The 22,919-nt window shown below is 36.4% G+C and overlaps 1 protein-coding gene across 2 annotated transcripts; it reads right to left on the bottom strand.

Annotated features, from left to right (window-relative positions):
- Positions 1–989: 989 nt before the first annotated feature.
- Positions 990–21,362, bottom strand: LOC106178991 (uncharacterized). 2 transcript variants are annotated; one of them, XM_087012751.1, is made up of 20 exons: positions 21,175–21,362; positions 20,127–20,235; positions 19,556–19,607; positions 19,230–19,314; positions 18,818–18,878; positions 18,259–18,463; positions 17,977–18,057; positions 12,568–12,784; positions 12,185–12,394; positions 11,438–11,859; positions 11,022–11,114; positions 10,370–10,694; positions 7,048–7,343; positions 6,371–6,522; positions 5,651–5,864; positions 4,798–4,948; positions 3,920–4,395; positions 3,486–3,656; positions 2,951–3,039; positions 990–2,429 (listed from the first exon to the last, which is right to left on the bottom strand). In XM_087012751.1, the coding sequence occupies exons 2-20, from the start codon at positions 20,162–20,164 to the stop codon at positions 2,381–2,383; spliced, it is 3,387 nt and encodes a 1,128-aa protein (XP_086868877.1). In that variant the 5' UTR covers positions 20,165–20,235; positions 21,175–21,362; the 3' UTR covers positions 990–2,380. The 2 variants fall into 2 exon arrangements, with proteins under 2 accessions (XP_086868877.1, XP_086868878.1); XM_087012752.1 differs by having other exon boundaries at positions 6,371–6,519.
- Between the last annotated feature and the right edge of the window lie 1,557 nt (positions 21,363–22,919).

The following is a 22,919-nucleotide window of genomic DNA, read 5'->3' as shown; positions in this document are numbered from 1 at the left end:
TTTTATTGGTCCTGAAAGTCCCAGTCCAGCTTGCTGTGTGAGATGTCATTCTGTAGGTCTTGTACTGTGTTGTTTGTAATAAAAAATCTCTACCTAAACTGGATATAATCTCTCTAATAAGTAAAGTAATGAACATTACTTAATCTATGCTTAACTATTTTCTTGTCAAAAATCTTTTTGGGGTACATTGTATTTTCATTAAAATAAGAAAAGGTTTGATAAAATGATGAGGTCTAATAAACAATTATCAAATGAAAATCTGTTGAAACTGTTGTTTTAATAATTATTTATCCATGAAAATGTGTTTAACATGTGATGATTGCACAACAGTGTGGTGGGAAGTATGTCAAAAACGATATTTGTTGAAATATCATGCCATTTACCTGTGACTTTATATGTAGTGTGTAACCGAGCAGAATGCTGTCTGTAAATCATTCTAAATCAAAACCAGTTTAAAGTCATTGTGCTGTATTTGCCATTCACAGACAAAAATGAAGATTTCAAAATTTGAATTAGGAAATGAGTAGGGTGGGGTGGAGGATGTTATCTATTCAACAAATTCCTCTGGGTTCTTTAAGCTTATGGTTTTGCACATACAACTTCTAAGCTAAATCCAAATGTAAAATATGTTTTTATATTAAAGAATGACACATAAAATATCATGTTTTTAGTAAGATCTAAATTTTGCATTAAAAATAAATAGATTCTCTCACTTAAAACCTGTCTTAGAAAACTATTAAAATTTGGGAATTCATCTGGTCAAAAATGTTTAGCATTTATTGGTGTTTTAATCTATTTAATATTATAAAATTTTATATTCAGAGATCAGCGATATATTGTTTTACTAAATAATCTACTTATCATTTTGAAAGTAAATATCATTGGAGTACAGAGTAGGGGCTGCATGAAACAGAGGACAGCATTAAAATATGGTGATAATTTGGCATATTTTATATATTTCAGAGGTTTTAACTTCATCAAAATTGATATCAAACAAATCAAACATTTATTTGGCACTGGTGGATCAACCATATGGGTACTGGACACCTGTTAATTTATATATTATTTGTATTGGACAGGAATTCGCTCTCAAACATCATGTTTCACAATTTGTCTTTGCTGCTCTCGAAGAGAGTCAAGTTCTTTAACTGAATGCATAATACGGACTGTGCCAAAAAAATTCTTCCCAAAATCTATGGCTCTTTAGGCCAGGTATCAGAGTCTAAGAACTTACAGACCCAAAGCAAGAATAGTGGCAAAAAAAAAATTCTACTGGAATTAGGCAAGGGGCCTATGTCAGATATGTCAGATCACAACCTGATTACACAGCCTTGCAAGTCATCAACTGACTTTGGTGCTAATATAAAATAAAAATAATTACAAATGTAGTGTTGGATAGATTTGCTGGACTGGGCTTTAACTGTAACTGCTGACTGTAAGTGAATATATATGTATATGTATATGCAGTAAATGTAGACTTAATCAGCATGCTTGAAAATCATACCAGTGTTACTGTTTGCGTAAATCTTTTGAGGCAATTGTCTGTTAATCATTTTCACATTTAATAATAAATTAGAATGGTTTAAGAGCAAATAAGTTCCACTGTTTGTATAAAAAAGCAAATGTCTGTTCGTGATTTTCAGTATGAAAATCAATCTGTATGCTTTAGGAACAAAGCAGTTCCACCATTTGTGTAAAACTTTCAAAACTGAGTGTGTCTGGTTCTTTGTTATTTTCAGTACTAAAAAAGCTGAACTGTTTATTCCTGCCATAAAACACACAAAGATTTGTGTTAGCAGTCCTGCTTCTTGTAAAACAAAACCACTTCAATCTCTGCTGACCTCTGGCTTGTTATTCAAACACATTTCAATTCCCTTGCTAAACTCTTCAGATCAGTACACTTCTATGTACATCTCATATTGTTGCTTGGACATTCAGGTACCTTGAACGTGAACCTTCAACTGCTCTGTAACATCTACAAGCTGAAGCCTTAATATGAAGAACCCCCAATACACAGTATATTTACATACATCAACACTGGGACCACAACCCCATTGAACCTGCCTGTTTACTGAGTTTCAGGCAAGTAACAAGCCCCTATTGACCAAAGAGTAGCAGGTGGCTATACACATTGCATACAGCTTAGACCAAGTGAGTCTCATAACACAGACCTACCACTATCTAGCAATGCAAGGTAACATTAGTATAAGGAGGCTTCTTCTTCCTCTCTCTCTTCTGACCTCTGGTCTCTTCTGTTCAACCTGCTTGTCTTCTCTGTATTTACAGCTTCCAAATTCATTATCTTCCTCCCAAAAGTGATCTTTGGCCGTGTTGTTAATCTGGGTTGATTGGCAGCTGTCAATCAGTTTGATGGGCAGCATCAGGATGGCAGTATGGTCACGTGGATACAGGACAGGTCAAGCATATGCCTAGGAAAATTATATACTGATCTTATTAAATGCATTGCAGTCAGTGGTATATCTAGTGTGGCAGAGCTGGCAAACTTCTGTGAGTCGCCTTTTACGTGGCTACTAGTTTATTATCATTTATAATTGGTCATATGTGGGGTGCTTGCCATAGGTGATTTTTAATCATAGATGAGCCTGTGAGTTCAGTTACAAAATATATCAACAAACATGACATTACAGAAACCAATTCACAGTAATCTTGTTAAAACGTGTGTTCTTGAAAATCAGGTTAGAGTGTATACTTAGCAGGTGTGACCAAGGGCCATGTGGTAAGTCTTTCTTTTTCACACCTTATGGCCCTAGCACACCCTTCCTGAAGTTATCACAGTAACATAAACTCAAAGAATATGATGACATATATCACGATGCATATACTCACTTTAACAAAAATAATGATCATATCATATCATGCCATATCATATAATATATCATGCCAAATTTAAAAATCCTAATCCTGGATCAACGCAAGTTTTACTACTTACCTTTGATACTTTCTAGAGAAAGCAAGGGCCTCCCCTGGTAAGCTGAAACTGATGATTGCCTTCTTCTGGTCAGGCATCAAATTGATATACTGAAAGCAGACAAACACAATTCCTATAAATAAACACTATTGAGGATAATTAAAAATCTTTGATTTTCAATTTTCCTTTGATCATAAGAATAACTTTTTGTTTTTGTTTTTTTTCATGCACACATTTCAAGCAAAAGTATTCAAATTAATTTTCATCTTTTATTCATCAATCTATTCATTTTTTATTTCATTCTTTATTTTTTAAAACATATTACTGATTTTTCAAAGCCACACACACATACACACACACACACACACACACACACACACAAATTGAGGATAAATCATCAATGTACAATTCACTGCATTGTTCTTGCAATTAATCCAAAATCTTCAAAATAAAAAAGCACACACACACAAATGACAGATCTATTACTGAGAGCACCAAGTTCTCTCCACCCACCTCCACTCTCCCTACACTAGAGCACCAAGTTCTCTCCACCTACCTCCACTCTCCCTACACTAGAGCACATGGCAAGCAACTGCTGTTCTGTGGTCGTGGTGGTCAGATTCTTCACCTCCACTCTCTTCTTCCCTGCTACAGAGGCTGCCGACAACTTCACTTTCTTAGTTCCCACATTTGGCTGGACCAGTGGTTGCCCTGAGACCAACACAGTCTGAAAATAAATATCAGAAATTATTCTTAGGCATCCAAATGATTGTGCTGTGATCTGCCATCTACACAGCTCTTTCTTATAAATGATTTTTTCTTCCAGCAACCTTTTCTGTTCAGCTACTTTTTATTAAAACTGTCAAGTTCATTTATTGGCTCCTATATTTTATTTAAATAGGACATGAGAAAAATCAACTCCTTAAAATATTACTTCATCAGATACAGATACAATGAAATCAGCTACTCCCAACAGGTATTCTTACTCACCCTGTTAACATTCTGCTGACCAGCAGTGTTTCTTGCCACCTGCTTAGGGGGTGTCACAGTCCTTTGACCTTGACCCTGACCTTGACCTGGGGGACGCACAACCCTGTTTCCTGAACTGTTCTGCCTCATGACCCTTTGTTGCCCCTGTGGCTGAGTCTGACTCACAGTTCTCACAATCTGAATGTTACTTCCCTGGTCATTCACAGCCACTCTTACTTGACCTTGACCTGCTTTTGCCTTCATCTGACCTTGACCTTGCTGAATAGGGACAGATTTTAGGTTCCGTTGGTTTGTGGAAGCTTTCTGCACTAGTTTCTTTGCAGCCGAGTTACTATTAAATTGTTTCATCGTGTTCTGGCCTTGAAACTGTAATTTCTTGCTGACAGGGGTATTTGGTCTGTGCTGTTGCTGCTGCTGCTGTTGTTTATTCTCCAGGTGTGGTTGTTTGGCAGGTGGCTCCCCTTCAGGTGACACCCCTGAAATCAACCAAAGGACAAATTACATTAAAATAAACTTAACAGGTCATTTTTTGAAAGTCTAACAAAATGGTAAAGCGAAAAAAAAAAAAAAAAATATTGAACTTGAATACAAAAAACATTGCAATAAAATTCATTACATATTAAATTTCCTTGTGTATTTTTAAAATGAAGCAAACTTTTTCCTTCAGGTGGCACTCAGCATTTCAATCTCATCATTACATAAACTCTACAGACAAAATCTCAGCTACTGAATGAAACTGGTGGGTTTTCAAAGTGGCAGTCAGATTTCACATTTTATTATCATAAAAACACCAAATGAAACTTTAGCCATCAATTGAAATGAAATGAATTTTAAAACTGCCTTCAGATTTCAGGATTTATCAATAAAGAAACACTGACCAGACTCCGATAATCTCTGGTCTATCTGCTGTCTTCGTTGTGAAGCCATCTGCTGTCTCCGCAGCTCCTTTTTGCGAATGATTTCTTCACGTAATCTCTTCTGTTCAGCCAGTTTTTGTTTAAGCTGTCGAGTTTCTTCATCCATTGGCTCCTACATTTCATTGAAAACAGAATATAACTCTTCGTTTTGGCCAAAAAATGAATTTTCCTAGAGTAAACAACAATTTTCCCATACTTACCAATGGTTAATTAATCATTTTTACATTCAAAGTTAGTCCCGTTATTTTTTTTTTTTCCTAAAAAGTTTGCTTTTTTGTTATAATCTCTTAAGAGATTATAACAGAGTATGGTCATCAATGGAGGTCATGTGGTCTAAAGACAAGCTCAGACATCAGAATAATAGCTATAACTGCAGATTTTGAGGTACAACAGAATATACTATATTTCCATGAGTTGTTCACAATGTTTTTATTGTAAAATATAGATCTCATACGAAGAGTTATTATCCCTTTAATATCCAACAATATGGAAATTCATCAGAGAGAAAAAGTGAAATTATTCATAATGTCAACATTTTGATTTAAATGAAAAAGAACATTTACAAGAATAAATTATCATAATTAATACCAAAGTAATCTAAACATCTACCTGAAGTGCACAGAATAATTTAATAACCTTGTCCCCAGTCTCAACAATCGGATAAATCTAATACAAGTATGCCTACATTTACAATAAATTATCAATTTAACAAACAACCTGACAGATATCTAAACATGTAACTGGAAATAAGAACTTATATCAGTCAAAAAACACTATAAGACTTAGTGTATAAAATACAATGGACTACTCTTACCTCTTCCTCTACCTTGACTTGTTTCAGAGGACTAACACCTGTCCCTTCCCCTCCCTCCCCTCCTCCTCCTGGTCTTCTCTTGCCCTGTTGCTGTAGCTGCTGCTGAAGTTGTAATCGCTTCTTCTTTGTTAACAACCCCTGTATCTTCGGTCCTCTTTGACTATTGAGTTGTTGCTGTTGCTGTCTCTGTTGTTGTTGTTGCTGTTGCTGCTGCCTAGAATGATGTAAGGAGAGCATTTGAGTGACATTAAGTTTTTTAAAAAAAATTTTGGGTGGGGGGGGGGGGGGTCTTATTCAGTCCAATGGCTGTAGATCTTTTAACCAGGAAACTGTCAAAACAGTGAACTTCTGCCCTAGGGCAGGGAGACTATAAATTAAATCTAAAATTGCCAACAATGAAACAGGTGGCATTAGAGTTACAAACATTCAAGTCACATATTTAGAAATATACTGTCAAACAATGTTGTGTAAAAAAAGAAAAAGTCATATAAGAACATAAGTTGAAATTAGCATATGGGGTGGCAGTTAACAACCTTCACACTGCATTTCACATGAAAATTTTAAAAACCTTTAAATAAACATACCTATGAAAAATACCATAGACACACTGATCAATGAAGCATATGTGCCGAACTTAAGTACCAATAAACTTAAAAAAAAACAAACTCTTTTTCAGGATCACTGTGAGCTATATAAATACTTAAATTGTCTATATCTCACCTGTATTTCTCTACCACAGCCTTATAACCCCTGCCTTGTGGGGTCTGATTCCTGGGGTGTGCCCCCTGGGGGTGGCGGGGACCACCAAACTGGGCTGGTTGTTGGGAACGTGGCTGGGGTCCACTCATTTGGGGCCTCATATTTGGCTGCTGCTAAAATGAGACAAATTCTGGTTTTATCAAGAACTTTTGAGCCTTCTGACTCTTTGGGCTTGTTTCACAAAAAGGACTGGAGTCACAAAATTGGTCCGAACTTTTAGATCAAAACTTGTCTACTTTCACCCAAAATGATGATGATTCAGTAGTCCACCTAAATAAAACATCATGCCCTTTTTATTATAAGACGGTCATTGCTGATGTTTCAGACCAATTCTTACTTTATGTGAGTAGACTTCTAGGAATTGGTCTTGAATTTAAAAACACCAAATTTTGGTCCTAAAGATCAGATCAATTTTCAGGTTAAAGTTTAACAGTAAAAATGACCTCAAGGCCTAATATTCCACTCATCCAAAGAAGAAACAATAAAAAAGTAGCCAGTAAGTGAACCAAATTAAAACATTTTCTTGATGGAAAAAATAACCAGAAACCAAACACACTGTTCATAATTTTCTCATTACAATTTGCGATACACATTTAACAGTGCTGTTACAAATCAAGTGATATATCATAGTAACCCACCTGTGGTCTATTAAACCTCTGTCCTTGCTGCTGCTGCTGCTGCAGTGGCGCCCTCTGCTGAAATGGTGGACCTTGTTGCCGTGGAAACTGTTGCTGGGGAGGAGACTGGTAGCGCTGGGGCTGATAACCAGGCTGTGTGGGAGGCTGCTGATGCTGGGGCGGGTGCTGGTGTTGGGGTGGGGGTTGATACCCCCTCGGAGGACCCTGCTGCTGTGGGGGGTACTGTGGGGGGTATTGACCCTGGGGAGGAAACTGACCCTGAAATCTCTGAGGCTGAACTGGGCCTGATTGGGGCACTGAAATTAAACAGACATATATAACTAGAGGATCAGAGAGGCGATACCGCCTCCGAATATTGTACCACCAGCTGGAGCAAGCGCATTCATATAGACCCCCACATATACAAAATAAGGAACACAGCCACCAGTCTTGTGCTTGACAAGCTGTAAAAATGCAATCAACAAGAATTTTCAAAATATGCAAAAAATATATATGTTACTAAAAATGGTACAATCAAAGTTAAGTTCATCGCAAGGTAGGTCAAAGGTCAATTCCAAGGTCACAGTAAATTGCCAGTATATGACTTCCTATTCAACTTCAATAGTAACTATGGGCCTATCTCTGCCAGGTTTGGAGTTAAAAGAGAAAGAAATTAGCAGAGTTCAGTTCATGATAATAAGTAGGTCAAAGGTCAATTTCAAGGTCACACTTAGATTGCCAGTATATGACTTCCTATTCACGTTCAATAGTAACTATGGACCTATCTCTGCCAGTTTTGGAGATAAAGGGGAAGCAAACTATGCAAAGTTCAGTTCATGGTGAAAAGTAGGTCAAAGGTCAATTTTAAGGCCACTTTAAGATTGCCAGTATATGACTTCCTATTCAACTTCAATAGAGACTATGGACCTATCTCTGCCAGTTTTGGAGATAAAAGGGAATCAAAATTTGCAAAGTTCAGTTCATGGTGAAAAGTAGGTCAAAGGTCAATTTTAAGGTCACATGTAGATTGCCAGTATATGACTTCCTGTTCAAGTTCAATAGAGACTATGGACCTATCTCTGCCAGTTTTGGAGATAAAAGGGAAGCAAAATTTGCAAAGTTCAGTTCATGGTGAAAAGTAGGTCAAAGGTCAATTTTAAGGTCACATTTAGATTGCCAGTATATGTCTTCCTATTCAACTTCAATAGTAACTATGGACCTATCTCTGCCAGTTTTGGAGATAAAAGGGAAGCAAAATTTGCAAAGTTCAGTTCTTGGTGAAAAGAAGGTCAAAGGTCAATTTTAAGGTCACATTTGGATTGCCAGTATATAACTTCCTATTCAACTTCAATAGTAACTATGGACCTATCTCTGCCAGTTTTGGAGATAAAAGGGAATCAAAATTTGCAAAATTCAGTTCATGGTGTAAAGTAGGTCAAAGGTCAATTTTAAGGTCACATTTAGATTGCCAGTATATGACTTCCTATTCAACTTCAATAGTAACTATGGACCTATCTCTGCCAGTTTTGGAGATAAAAGGGAAGCAAAATTTGCAAAGTTCAGTTCATGGTGAAAAGTAGGTCAAAGGTCAATTTTAAGGTCACATTTAGATTGCCAGTATATGACTTCCTATTCAACTTCAATAGTAACTATGGACCTATCTCTGCCAGTTTTGGAGATAAAAGGGAAGCAAAATTTGCAAAGTTCAGTTCATGGTGAAAAGTAGGTCAAAGGTCAATTTTAAGGTCACATTTAGATTGCCAGTATATGACTTCCTATTCAACTTCAATAGTAACTATGGACCTATCTCTGCAAGTTTTGGAGATAAATGGGAAGCAAAATTTGCAAAGTTCAGTTCATGGTGAAAAGTAGGTCAAAGGTAAATTTTAAGGTCACATTTAGATTGCCAGTATATGACTTCCTATTCAAGTTCAATAGTAACTATGGACCTATCTCTGCCAGTTTTGGAGATATAAGGGACTAAATGTTATAATTTTGGAGTTACCATAATGTGCCATAAATTTCCTACAAAAAAAATTAATTAAAATAAAGAAAAGGTCATTTTGGTCAAAATTCTTGAAATGGGAGGTGCTCTGAAGTTCCAGATGTTCAAATTTGTTGAAATAATGTCATTTTTGACCACAAGTTGTCTGCTTTGCCAAGCCTTATGTTTTATTTTTCCGGAGTTCAAAATTTATTATCCATTACCGTACTGCACATTTTGCTTTCACCACCAATATGTACTTTTTGATACAGCGTAACTCGAAAACCGTATGGAATACAAAAAAACGGAGACCACCTCCAGTGTTGGGCTTTACATGCTCTACAAAATGCAAAAAAGAATGGGTGTCTAGCATTAACGGTTCCCGAATTAGAGACAGTTTTCAGTTTCGATATCTTATGGCCGCTACTCCCGTGAAAATGCACCGATTGACCCCAAATTCACGGAGATGAAAGATGACCTGAAGGGTAACACTTTCCATTAATATTATTAGTTAAGTCTGTGTGGTGTCTGAATAAGACCGCAAATAATTTTTTTTTCGGCAAAAATTTTGTTTTTTTGAAAATTTTGGCCCGTTTGACCTTAAAATAAAGGTCAAAGGTCAAATCCAAGGGCATATTTGAAATCTACACATATGACTTTTGGAAAGCTGTCTGTAGAAATTTTTCCCATAATTCCTTCTGTAGGGGAGATAATTAGCATTTAATTTTGCCATTTTTGGACAAGGGTGCATTGCAATGAGTGCCACACCTAGACCCCAATACCGACAAAGCCCAAATTTTACGTGGAACGAGTTGAGATTATAGGTGACCTAAATCCAAGAGATGGGTATGGAGGCCCTTACCGTCTAGGAGGAGAAGCGGTAACGGTGACTTGGCGGCGGAGCCGCAGGAGCCGCAGGAGCCGGCGGAACATACGGGTCGGGACTAAAACCATGTGTACCGCCAGCGCCTACGCTGGTGGTACAATAATTAGATCTTATTTAGAAAGGATTGGGCAGATGTACAGAAAATGTTGAATACTCTTCACTTTTAGATAGAAAAAAATTGTATGAATTGCACAAATATTGGAGTTGAGGAAGGCTCATATACATTCTGTTCAAAGCCACAGACTTAATTTTTTTCTACAAGATTATATAAAGATTATTTTATGTATATGAGTTTCAGTGTATATTGTGCTTATCAATAAATATTTATGAAAACTTGACATTTAAACTTTAAGTTGAATATTCATCAGTATTTTATATATTCTCTTTGTTTTTTTTTTATTTTAACAATAACCCTTAACTAATAAAAACAATGGTCTATGCTAGTTCAGCACTGTTTTTATGACTTAACTCACCTCCATATGGTGCCTGCTGTGCCATAAGGGGTCTCACAGGTTGCTGTCCCTGCCCTGGATGGTAGCCCTGCTGAGGCCTGGGAAAGGCCGGCTGTCCTCCCACACCAGGTGCCACAGCAGGTCGTGGTCCTCCTGGGCCAGGGCCCATTGGGGCATGGCTGTATATTGGAGCCTGGCCCTGCTGGTGTGGTGCACTATATGAAGCCTGGGGTGGGTAATGTGACTGGGGTGGCAGGGATCCTGGTTGGGGGTAGGCCTGCCCAGGGGGCGGGGATCCCGAGGGCACACCCCATCCTTGACTTTGACCAGGTGGTCGAAACTGTTCCTGAAACAACGAGAGGGAAAAGCCTTTGATTTTCTTTTCAACAACTCAAAACCATCTTTTTGCGACAAAGGTGTAAATCATACCTTATTGTTACTTGTCAGACGCTACAGTTCCTGTAGCATTCAAATGAATCATTAATTTCAACAGCTTTTAATTACATAAAATCTACATATTCATTTCAATGGTAATTTTTTTATAACAACTCAGTAAAAGCCCTTTATTTTTAATTATAACTTTTAAAGTATGAATTTTTTTATTGAGACTTGAAGTACACAACACTGTTGATAGCCTGTGTATCTGTGTTTCTTTCAACTAGTTCCCATTTACCTGGTGCTGTAGCTGTGGTCCTCCAGGCCCTGGAGGTCCTGTTCTGGGAGGACCAGCATTTGGGGCTTGATGAGGGTGCTGGTATGGACCAGGCTAAAAACAAAATATAGTTTATGATTCAATTTTGTCATAAGATGTCACTGTAATGAAAATATTGAAATGAGAAAAAAATATATATGAGTATATATGAAAAGTCTGTCTTAAAAATATAATACTAAATATAATTTTTTTTACTGATAGAAGCAGGAAATAAACAAAACAACAATTCTTAGATATTACACAACTCTTTTCCTGCGAGATTGCTACTATTATTTTTCAACTTGCAAAAAACTTGCAACAACTTTAAATTCAATCCCTTCATTGAAAAAAGCTTCTGCATGTCAAAAATTCCATTGTGATTGTTCTTTTCACAGCACCTGATATCCCACATGCTGAGAAGATGACATGGGTTGCTGCATGCCACCAGGGGGACCCTGCACACTGCCAGGAGGAACCCCAGCCATGAGCTGCTGAGGTGGCTGATACGGTTGCGGCTGTGGTTGAGATGAAGGTGCTGGGTACAGAGGGGGTCTGTGATGCACTGCCTCTTGTGGGCGTGCCGGCTGCGGACCCGCCCCTGGTGGCATCCCAGGTCCGCCCAGGGTCATCCCAGATGCCGCCAGTGGCTGTCCCGCTAGAGAAGTGGGTGTGTCCCTGTCCCATATTAACCTGGCCTCGGGACGCACTGTGACTGTCCCTCGGAAATGTGGGTTAATGAGAATCTTTCTTGGCTGGCCTGGAACAGGGCGTGGCATAGGCACCCCAGGGGTCTGGAGCAAGGGTGTGGCTTGGTTGGCCCCTAGTACATGTATGAGATGTGAGTATGAAACAAATATGAAATTCTTTTCTGTTTCTTTCATTAAACTACATAACTGTGAACGTTCTTGTAAGTTTTACTTAAAATCTCTCTTTAGTAAGTACTGGAGTGTCAATAAAATTCATAGGGACTTAATCAGTCAGAACCACTCTGATACAGCTTTGAATTGAGAATAGACCATTTGTATAATCTTTGCCCTTAAACTCAATGAAACCTCTAAATATGTAAATTTTTCAATGAAGTAAGAAATTCAATGTTCAAACAACTTCAAATGAAACAGATGTAAATCTAGCCATAGCTCTCATACCTGGGCGTGGCATGGAGCCCTGGGCCCTTGGGGGTGTCCATCCTCGTCCCCGGGGTCCAAACTGCTGCTGTTGCTGATGATGTTGTTGCTGCTGAGACTGTTGTCCTTTACCCCTCTGATGTTGCTGCTGGTTTGGTTTTTGGAAGCGTTTGCCTCTTCCCTTGTGGTGAAGAAATTCTTCTATCTTGTCTTGTTCTTCTTTGCTGATCTCTTTAACAGAGCAAACTTTATATCAATATGCATATCACTACACAGATGATGTTTTGTATCTATTTATAAACAGCCAGTTCAAAGTATGAGATTCAGTAAAAAAAAAGTCATGGTATGGACACGTGTCAACTGCAATGGTCTGAGACAGACAGACACAGTAAATCAAAACTAACCCAGCGTGTCTGGGATCTCAGTCCTTGATCTGGAGGTGGCATTGGAGTGACCACCGGAACTGGTCAACTTGATCATTTTCCTCTCCGTCTTAAACCGCCCCCTTCTCTCCTCCTCATCACTCTCGCTCTCCTCACTCTCGTCCTCTGCATGCTGCACGCTGTCCTCATGCATGTACGAGACAGTCGTGTCAGCCTGTTCTCCTGCAGGTTCATGCTCCTAAGCAAAGACAAATGAAACATTGTTAGCTGTCATCATGCTAACTTTCCTTTATTTAGAAACTGTAAAGAAAATATCCTGATACAAATATATGTACAAGCCAGGGTAGCGCTAAAACTTGCCAATTTAGCCAAATGCTAAAATTGACATAAGTTGGCTAAACAAACAAGGCAGCAAAGCTGTCAAATGTACAGACAAAAAACAGAAAATAAAGATGCAAAATAGGTCATTTTGTCAATTTTGATGCAATAATAAATAATGCTTATAATAGCACTGTCAGTCAACACTGAATTTTAATCTTGCACAACAGGTAACATGGTCAATAACAGGAGCGGACCCAGAGATATTTTCTGACAGTATTACAAAGTATCTATGTTGATCCATCCTCCATTTTGATGGTCTTCCAACAGAAAAAAATAGATACCAGTCAATATAAACTTTATTACCTGACTGTCTTCAGGAAGACCCAGAAGATGGTCCACCCCTTCAATAAAATTACAGTTTCAGGACCATGAGAGTTCAAATTCACACTATGAAACTCTCAATATTTGAAAAATGATGACAGTGCATAAAATAATATTACATAATGTTTAAAGACATAAAAAACAATACAACTGCTTATGTGGAAATACAAAAAATGTGCAGAGCCCCAGGCAGGTGAGAGTTAAAAGTCACAAATGCAAGTGTTTGAGAAAAAATTATAAAGGAAAACATAACAAAGCTAGAAAAGCACTTTGAGAGTGCAGACCTCTGCCAAGGCAGCAATTGTTGATTATTATTGATAATTGATTGATTATTGTTCCAGACCACCACCAAAAATTAATCATTGTCCTCTTTGGCCCACTTCCGACAGTTCCTGAAAATTTCTGCAAAATCAGTCCATAACTTTTTGTGTTATGTGGATGACAGACAAACGGGGGTGAAAATATGACCTCCTTGGCAGAGTTGAGGTAAATATAATTCCAATGAAGATGCTATTCAAACTTTTAATCTTCCAGTTATAATATATATATATATAATTTAAAACTTATTTGCAATATTAAACAAAATTTACCTGCATAATTATCACTGCTTCCTTATTATTAATCTAGCAGAGAGCTTTACCTTTGGGAGTTTACAGGGAAATATCAACAACTGTGCTTTATGTAATCTCATTTAATGGCCTATTAAGGCAAATGACTTTATAACTCTGAAATTAATCTAGTGATACCCAAGGGTAATTTACAGACTGACCCACTCAAAGGTCTTTCGGCCCATAAGTCACACTTTAAGAAAAGCACAAAACCATAATGCCCAAAATAGGAGACTACCAATCCTGATGCAATAATACATTATGTTTAACTGCACAGTCAACATCAACTTATGCACAACAGGTAACACAGACCAAATTAAAAGCATAAGGCTTCAGGCCCATCGGAGTTCAAGTTTATACTTAGAAAGTGCCAGAATGAGAAAAATGAAAATTTCACAAAAAATGCATAAATTCAATAAAAATGATAATCCAATAGAGCTGGGTTTCTCATATGAGCTGAAGGCCAATCCTAAAAATCGTACTTGTAAGTTAAAAATGATAATAAGTAGCACAGTTTTCTTTTCATAATGTTTGCAGTAGCAGTGCAAAAAGATTGTTGTCAATTTTGATGTAACATTAAATAATAAATTAGAGAATAATTATCACCAATTTTTGTTTATTGACTATAAATAGGATGGATATGTAGAAAATATGATTACCATTCGGCTTCATGTCCATAGGAGCTCTGAGTCCCACAATGAATATGCCAAAAAGATAATGAATATTACACTAAAATGTATAGCTTCCAGAAAAAGAAGCCAATTAGACTGCTTTTCCAACTCAGGCTGCATTTTAGTCCTGTGTTTCTTTTTTGAAAGTTTGACAGTCATAAGTAACACAGTTTTCCCATAATGGTCATCAAGGCAGCAGCACCCAAAATTGTGTTTTCTTCTATTTTGATGCAACATTACATAATGCTTAACGGCATAATGACCATCGATTTTTAATAATAAAATATAAGTGTCATGAATTTTCAGAAAATGTGACTAGCATGGGTCTTCAAGCCCGTGGAGGTTCTAAGTCATACATTGAAAATGCCAATATGTGAAAAATTACATTTTCACAAAAAAACTGCTTTACTACCAGAAAAATTTACCAAACAGACTGCATTGCCTACTGAAGCTGTATTTTAGTCCCATGTTTCTTTCCTGTAAGTTTGAGAACAGTAAGTGACATGACTTTCCTTAAATGGTCATCATGGGAGCAGTGCCCAAAATAGGGGTTTCTTCAAATTTTGATGCAATATTACATAATGTTTTACAGCATAATGACCATCTATTTTTCATAATAAATTATACCTGTCATGGATTTTAAGAAAATGTGACTAGCATGGGTCTTCAAGCCCGTGGAGGTTCTAAGTCACACCTTGGAAATGCCAATAAGTAAAAAATTAAATTTTCACAAAAAACTGTTTAATTGCCAGAAAAATTTACCAAACAGACTGCATTGTCTACTGAAGCTGTATTTTAGACCCATGTTTCTTTCCTGTAAGTTTGAGAACAGTAATTGACATGATTTTCCTTAAATGGTCATCATGGGAGCAGTGCCCAAAATAGGGGTTTCTTCAAATTTTGATGCAACATTACATAATGTTTTGCAGCATAATGACCATCAATTTTTAATTATAAAATATTAGTATCATGGTTATTCAGAAAATGTGACTAGCAAAAGTCTTCAGGCTCATGGAACTTAAAAGTCACATATTGAAAATGCCAAAATGTAAACAAGACAGCACTGTTCTGAAATGGGTTTATTTCCATTTTTAACACTATTTTAACATAAAACAAAATAAACAGTTTACTGCCATTTTTATATGACCAATGAAGAAAATTGATGAGATGGGAAAAGTATCAATAGAACAGTGTTATATGTCCAACTTCCTCCATTCTGAGATTCTGAACATAGTGGATGAATGCATCTGACAAACTGCAATGATATGAGTTTATTTCCATTTTTGACACTTTATTACACAATACACGATAACAAGTTTACCATCATTTTTACATAATCAGCTAAAAATGTTGTAAAGATGCAGGAAATATCAAACAAACACTTTTACATTTCTTATTAGTTCAATTATGAGACTGTTAACATGCCTAAGAATTGAATCTGTGGAATTGTGAAAAAACAGCATAACTCCTAAAATAATGGCCCCATTATACTGATTTTTAAACTCAACCTACATTTTAGCAAGACTGACCACTCCTGTGAGTACAATGACAATTGGCCAATCTGTTTTTCTTATATTGTGTTTACGGTGTTGCATATATGCTGAAAAAAGTGAAAAAAAAGCATAACTTCCCTAAAAATTACCCGATCATGCTGATTTTCGAACTTGACCGGCGAATTATGAATATTCATCAGTTCTGTAAGTTTCAAACCAAAATGTAATACAGTTTTTCACTTATCGTGTTTACGGTGTTGCATATATGCTGAAAAAAGTGAAAAAAAAGCATAACTTCCCTAAAAATTACCCGATCATGCTGATTTTCGAACTTAACCAGCGTATTATGAATATTCATCAGTACTGTTAGTTTCAAGCCAAAATGTAATGCAGTTTTTCACTTATCGTGTTATCGGTGTTGCATATATGCTGAACAAGACAGCACTGTTCTGAAATGGGTTTATTTCCATTTTTAACACTTTTTTAACATAAAACAAAATAAACATTTTACTGCCATTTTTATATGACCAACTAAGAAAATTGATGAGATGGGAAATAGAACAGTGTTAAATGTCCAATTTCCTCCATTCTGAGATTCTGAACATAGTGGATGATTGAATCTGACAAACTGCAATGATATGAGTTTATTTCCATTTTTGACACTTTATTACACAATACATGATAACAAGTTTACCATGTTTTTTACATAATCAACTAACAATGTTGTAAAGATGCAGGAAATATCAAACAAACACTTTTAGGCATCTTATTAGTTAAATAATGAGACTGTTAACATGCTTAAGAATTGAATCTGAGGAAATGTGAAAAAAACAGTTAACTTCTAAAATAATGGCCCGATTATGCTGATTTTCGACCTCAACCTGCGTTTTAGTAAGATTGACCACTCCTGTGAGTATAATTACAATTGGCCAATCCGTTTTTCTTATATTGTGTTATCAGTGTTGCATTTATATTGAAAATAGTGAAAAAACAGCATAAATTCCCTCAAAATAGCCCAATCATGCTGATTTTCGAACTTGACCTGTGTATTATGAATATTCATCAGTTCTGTAAGTTTCAAGTCAAAAGGTAAAATGGTTTTCCACTTATCGTGTTATCGGTGCTACATATATGCTAAAAAAAGTGAAAAAACAGCATAAATTCCCTAAAAGTGACCCGATCATGCTGATTTTCGAACTTGACCTGCGTATTATGAATATTCATCAGTTCTGTAAGCTTCAAGTCAAAAGGTAAAATGGTTTTCCACTTATCGTGTTATCGGTGCTGCATATATGCTGAAAAAAGTGAAAAAACTGCATAAATTCCCTAAAAGTGACCCGATCATGCTGATTTTCGAACTTGACCTGCGTATTATGAATATTCATCAGTTCTGTAAGTTTCAACTCAAAAGGTAAAATGGTTTTCCACTTATCGTGTTATCGGTGCTGCATATATGTTGAAAAAAGTGAAAAAAACAGCATAAATTCCCTAAGAGTGACCCGATCATGCTGATTTTCGAACTTGACCTGCGTATTATGAATATTCATCAGTTCTGCAAGATTCAAATCAAAAGGCAAAATGGTTTTCCACTTATCGTGTTATCCGTAAAAGTGCACGACGGCGACGACGGCGACGACGGCGACGACAGACGCAGATGATGGCTATATGTACAGACACATCTGTGTCTGTACATAAAAATGGTTGATTTGACTTGTTGTATTGAATTTGCCCCCTGTGAACATGGGTTTCATTGGGCCTTAATCTCTCACGTGTTTATATGTATGTGCATCGAGCATGAGTGAAAACATGCACACACATACACAAACATCTCAAACAAAACACTTTAAAGACAACCATGCTAGTTTAGTTTCTCATCATAAGTGACAAGTTTTGAAACTTGTCCATTTTACAATTTTGAAAAGACATATAAAAATTCAAACAACATCAAAAGTGTACCTCTTGTTCTTGGATGTCAGGCTCAGCAGTTTTTGGTCCTAGCCTGGATTTAGCGCTTCGACGTGTACTTGATTCAGGGGCCTGGAAATTAAAAAGGGCATGGGTGATTATATATACTCTGTATATATTCTATACAGTACTTTACTCATTTTGGGTCAGATTTTTTGCATTACAGCAGACCAGTATGCCATCAAAAAAGTTCATTTTAATGTGGTTTTTAGACTCAACAGCCAAGGTGACATCCACGCATTTTAACTTCTTTAGAAATAATACAACATTTACCTCAGGCCAGGCTTCCTTTACAGTACTAGTAACCACATCATCTCTCTGCGTGTCACCCTCTGTGTCATCCTGCGTGTCATCATGTGTGTCTATCCCTGTGTCATCTAAGTCACCCCCTGCTGAGACGTCAATGTCAATCACATCTTCCTCGATAAGGTCCTCCTCCTCTTCCTCGTTCTGGGCAGTGAACTCATCAGTTATGGGCCTGCAATGCCCATTACATTTAATCATATTCCGTACAAGAAAAATCTTGTTGGTTTTCTAACTGAAACTATATTTTAGCCCTCAAAAGCATTCTGGTTTAATATATAATGAGCTACACTTTTTTTTTTTTTTTTTTGTTGACACAAATGAGCAAAGTGCATGACGATGGTATTGCTAATGAAAATGACATCACTGAAGATGACGATGAAGACTCAGAATATGTCCATGATAACAGAATTATATAATTTTACATTTGCAAATAATGAGGTCAATATAAAGTCATCAACCAAACTGTGCATAGTGTATTGGTCCAAGAATACAACAGAACTAAATTCTAAATAAAAACTCAACTCACTCTATCTCCACAAAGTCTTCATCAGGTGGTGCTGACTCTTCCAGGTCATCTGCAGTCTCATCTGTAATAATAATAATAATAATAATAATAATAATACTATGTATGTTGATTTAAGTTTCAAACCCCCAGTTTCTAGATGACTTTATAGCCTAATAACAGTTAATATATTAACCACAACTTGACTTTCAATATGATTTCAAATAGGACTCTTAATGCATCTTAAATATCCCCAGTGCACCAAATCTCATGAAAAAAGGCATAATAAATATCATAAATAATGATTAATAATATAATTCTTCTTGTTATTGCCATTATTATTTATTTGCCTATTATATAAAATAAACACTATAAAACAGCTTCTGAAATTCCTTGAAATATTTCTTATTAAAAGAAAAACTAAAACAGTACCCACCTTTCCCACTGACATCTTTATCAGTGTCATCACCCAGTCCTAGGAGGGCATCTTCATCAAATTCTTCCTCTGAATCATCTTTGGACTGAGATGTCAGATTAAAAAAGGCACATCACATTATTCTTTAATATTAACAATAATTCATCACGTATTAAAAGAGTTAATATTCAAATGCCATTAATTACCTTTGACTACAAGCCAGTATATTTAAGAAAATTTATCACTATTTCTGTTTTGGGCCTGAAGTATCTTAGCCCAGATGTCCTGAAAAGCCAATAAGTTGAAAAATTTTAGGAACAGAGTGGGAAAGTACTGAAAAAAATTACCTTTCTAAATGCATGGATTCCAGAGAGCTCTTCATCCAGGAGGTCATCATCACTGGTAAAAGATGTGAGAGAAGCTTGTAAGATCATGGCAATACTAATACAGTTACAATATATCAAAACACTCATCTGTATGAAAATGTATACAAACTCTACACAATGCCCTTGATTTTTACATCAATTTTTGTTTCATTTTATTTATATACAGGGCTTGACACTAACTTTTTTCGATACTGGCCAGAGATGTCGGTAAATATTGCAAAGATGATTTGACACATGACATTTTACTTGCTCTTTGGGCCAGTGACCCCAGTAATTCAATGGCTCTAGGTTGGTTTTCAGTGGCCCAGGCTTAATGTCAAGCCCTGTTATAATAATTATTTTCATAGTGCAAAAAGAAAAAATACATAAAAATAAAGCACAAAGTAATGCATTAAAGTGCTAAATTATAATACAATTAAATACAAAATCATCACATATTATTTAATGTTTTTAATAAATAAATAAATCCAACATATCATGAAAATAAACTCAGATTTACTGTACAGTATTTGTGACTAAAAGTGATTCCTACCTGTCCCATGAGGACTCAGTGGGCCTCTTTCTTGGCATCTCCCAATGTTACTGGATGCCACAACAATAATGTCGCCGAGTCCAGCACCATCCAACAGAGTAAGCAGTCTCTGCAATGTAAAATATAAAGTTGATACTATTAACTTAAAACTTGATTTTGGATGATCCCCGTAAATGCCTTGATTCTCTTAATTAGCAGTACAGAAAAACTGCCCATTCAAACGATATATTCAAGAGTGAAATCCAAACTCACACCTGCCAAGTTTTAAGTACAGCATAGCAATGCTTACCTAAATATATCAAAAGAGTGAAAAAAAATCAACTTACTAGTACTACATAAATGTCTGTTTGTATACTCTTATACCAAATCAATAACTAAGTATATACATGTATCAGAATGCAGCACTGGCCTGCCTGTGACCTACAACCACTGAGACAACTCCTTTGACAACCTATGCCAAAATCTCTCTTCTCCACCTACAACTTTTTTTAAATGTGAAATACAGATCATTCGTGATCTTATGCAACAAACCCCATGAAAATTGATAAGGGCGAAGTATTTTAAGGCAGCACAAAATGCACTCAGTGGTCACAGCTTTCTGGCTAAAATGTGAGGTCCCATTTACCCTTACTAGTATATGGCTATTTAAAAACTGGGATATTTCCCTTACTTTAAAGTTTAGATATAATTTCAAAATTCCAAAAGTAAAAGATTCTGGATAAAAAGACCTCTCAAAATATATAGCTTGTGTTAATATCTGGCACATTCTGATTTTACACTTGATATGCATAGAACAACAATGGGGAAATTCCGTACTTTTTTTGTAGAAAGGTTACAAACAAAAATGATAATTTTTTGCATAGCGTTGAACAAATTTCAACCAACTTTCCAAAACCTGTTCTGGACTTAACTCGGCAGTGACGTTAACTATGAATGAAATCGCCCAAACCTGACTCTAAAATAGAGCCAGAGTATTTATAAATCATGGCCGATTCTTTTGATGAGAACATACTAGTAAATTCACTACGGCAGTTAAGGGTTTCCTTACCTTCGTACTTTGCTAAATTTTACATGAAAACATCTTCGGGTTCATCTTCTGTTCCATGCATTCTACAAAATGGTTCGTTTTACAAGTAAACACTGCGCAAAGCAAAATTTAAAGTCACTGGTTAGAAAGCTTTTATGTTTTCGGCAGACACTTGTTTTGTTTATTACTCGATAGATGGCGAAATGTACTAAGAGAAGCCACAGCGCAGCCCAAATAATATTTTCTTGTGTCATATTGCCCTAGCTATATTATAGCTCTATCTTATTTAGAGCAACGGCTTTGCCATTACTCAATGAATTACATACATACTTACTGTACAAACTGTCTAGATCAAAATTTTGCTACGAATAATGATAACAATAATGCTGATATCACTGATTGTGCTGAGCCCTGCGAGAGTTCTCTATCGCAATGAAAATCTGCAGTTCCATTATTAAATGCATCTTTCAAACGATAATCATTTACATACCGATATGTTATTTTATTATTCTTAATCAAAAGATCTCTTACCTTATTTACTCGTACTTAAATGCGTCATCTATGTTCTTTATTGTAGTATATCCCTTTATTTACTTACTCAATACTGAACATTACTGAACCACACGTAGGCTACCTCCACTTATAATATTATAGGCCTACACACAGTAGGCCTATCAAATTGCCAGTGGTACCCCCTCCCTCTTCCGCTTATTTCCTCCCCAGGGTAAGACTCCTATATATCATCTAGGTTCTATCCAAAAAACAACAGTGATTAATTTTTTTTTTACCTGAACATCCTTAATTCACACAACCCTCGCCCAACTCAATACACGCGAGCTAACCTTGAAACCATCAACTCCCACTTTTGGAACATCGACTGTTGTCGACGTGCACGTTTCATGTTACTCTGTTGGTGCAGTATAGTGTCTTAAAGTGGTTCATATACAATGTGTGGGCGGACTGTCGATCAACACCAGGCACAGCAAAAGTGAAATGTTCACGTCTACCTGGTTTAATTCGGACAAAGCCGTACGTTGTTCCTGCTCAAATATACTTAACTGCTGCGTACCACTATTCTTTCAAAACGTATTTGCTTCGATCTCAAGTTCCAGTTACATCGGTGTGACATGACAGAGAGTTCCCCATGATAAAGTGTCTGTTTTCCGTTAATTTGCACAGGCAAACCTTGCCCTAGATTGTGACTACCCTCTCTGGCAGGGTTGCATTTTTTTAAAAAATATATAAATTATAAAAATGTAAAAATATATAAATTTTTAAAAATTAAAATTTATATAGGGGAAAAATGAAAAAGCCAGTGAGCCAAATGACTGTCTATTTAGCTAGAGACATATCAGTGAATATCTATGAAAATTCAATCTGTCGCTCTGGTAAAGGGTAGATTGTGACTCGCTTACGTCAGGCTAACCTGTAGCCTATAATTTAAATGAAGGGTAGATTCTCTGTTACACGGACCCTCAGTTTCGTCACACCAGCTTTCTAAGACAAACTCTCAAATACGGGCTTAATGGCAAGGTTTGTTTTAAAAACCCCTCCCCACCATACTTAAGTAAGTAGCAGGTTGAGAAAAGTGTCTTGACATATCCTCCAAAGCGTTTCAATACCCTTTTCAAGATGGCCAATCAGGTTTACCCAGGGCTGGTCGATAGGAAGTCTCCATTATTCGTTTAGACAAGAACAAAAAACAGTAGCACAAAGGTAAAAAGCAGGATTCTGTCAAACATATGACGGGGGTCAACAAAACTCCA

The sequence above is a fragment of the Lingula anatina genome, chromosome 5, assembly GCF_051362555.1.
Source record: "Lingula anatina isolate TDL-2025a chromosome 5, LinAna3.0, whole genome shotgun sequence".
In the NCBI taxonomy this organism is placed as follows: domain Eukaryota; kingdom Metazoa; phylum Brachiopoda; class Lingulata; order Lingulida; family Lingulidae; genus Lingula; species Lingula anatina.
This window is presented reverse-complemented; position numbering and strand designations above follow the sequence as displayed.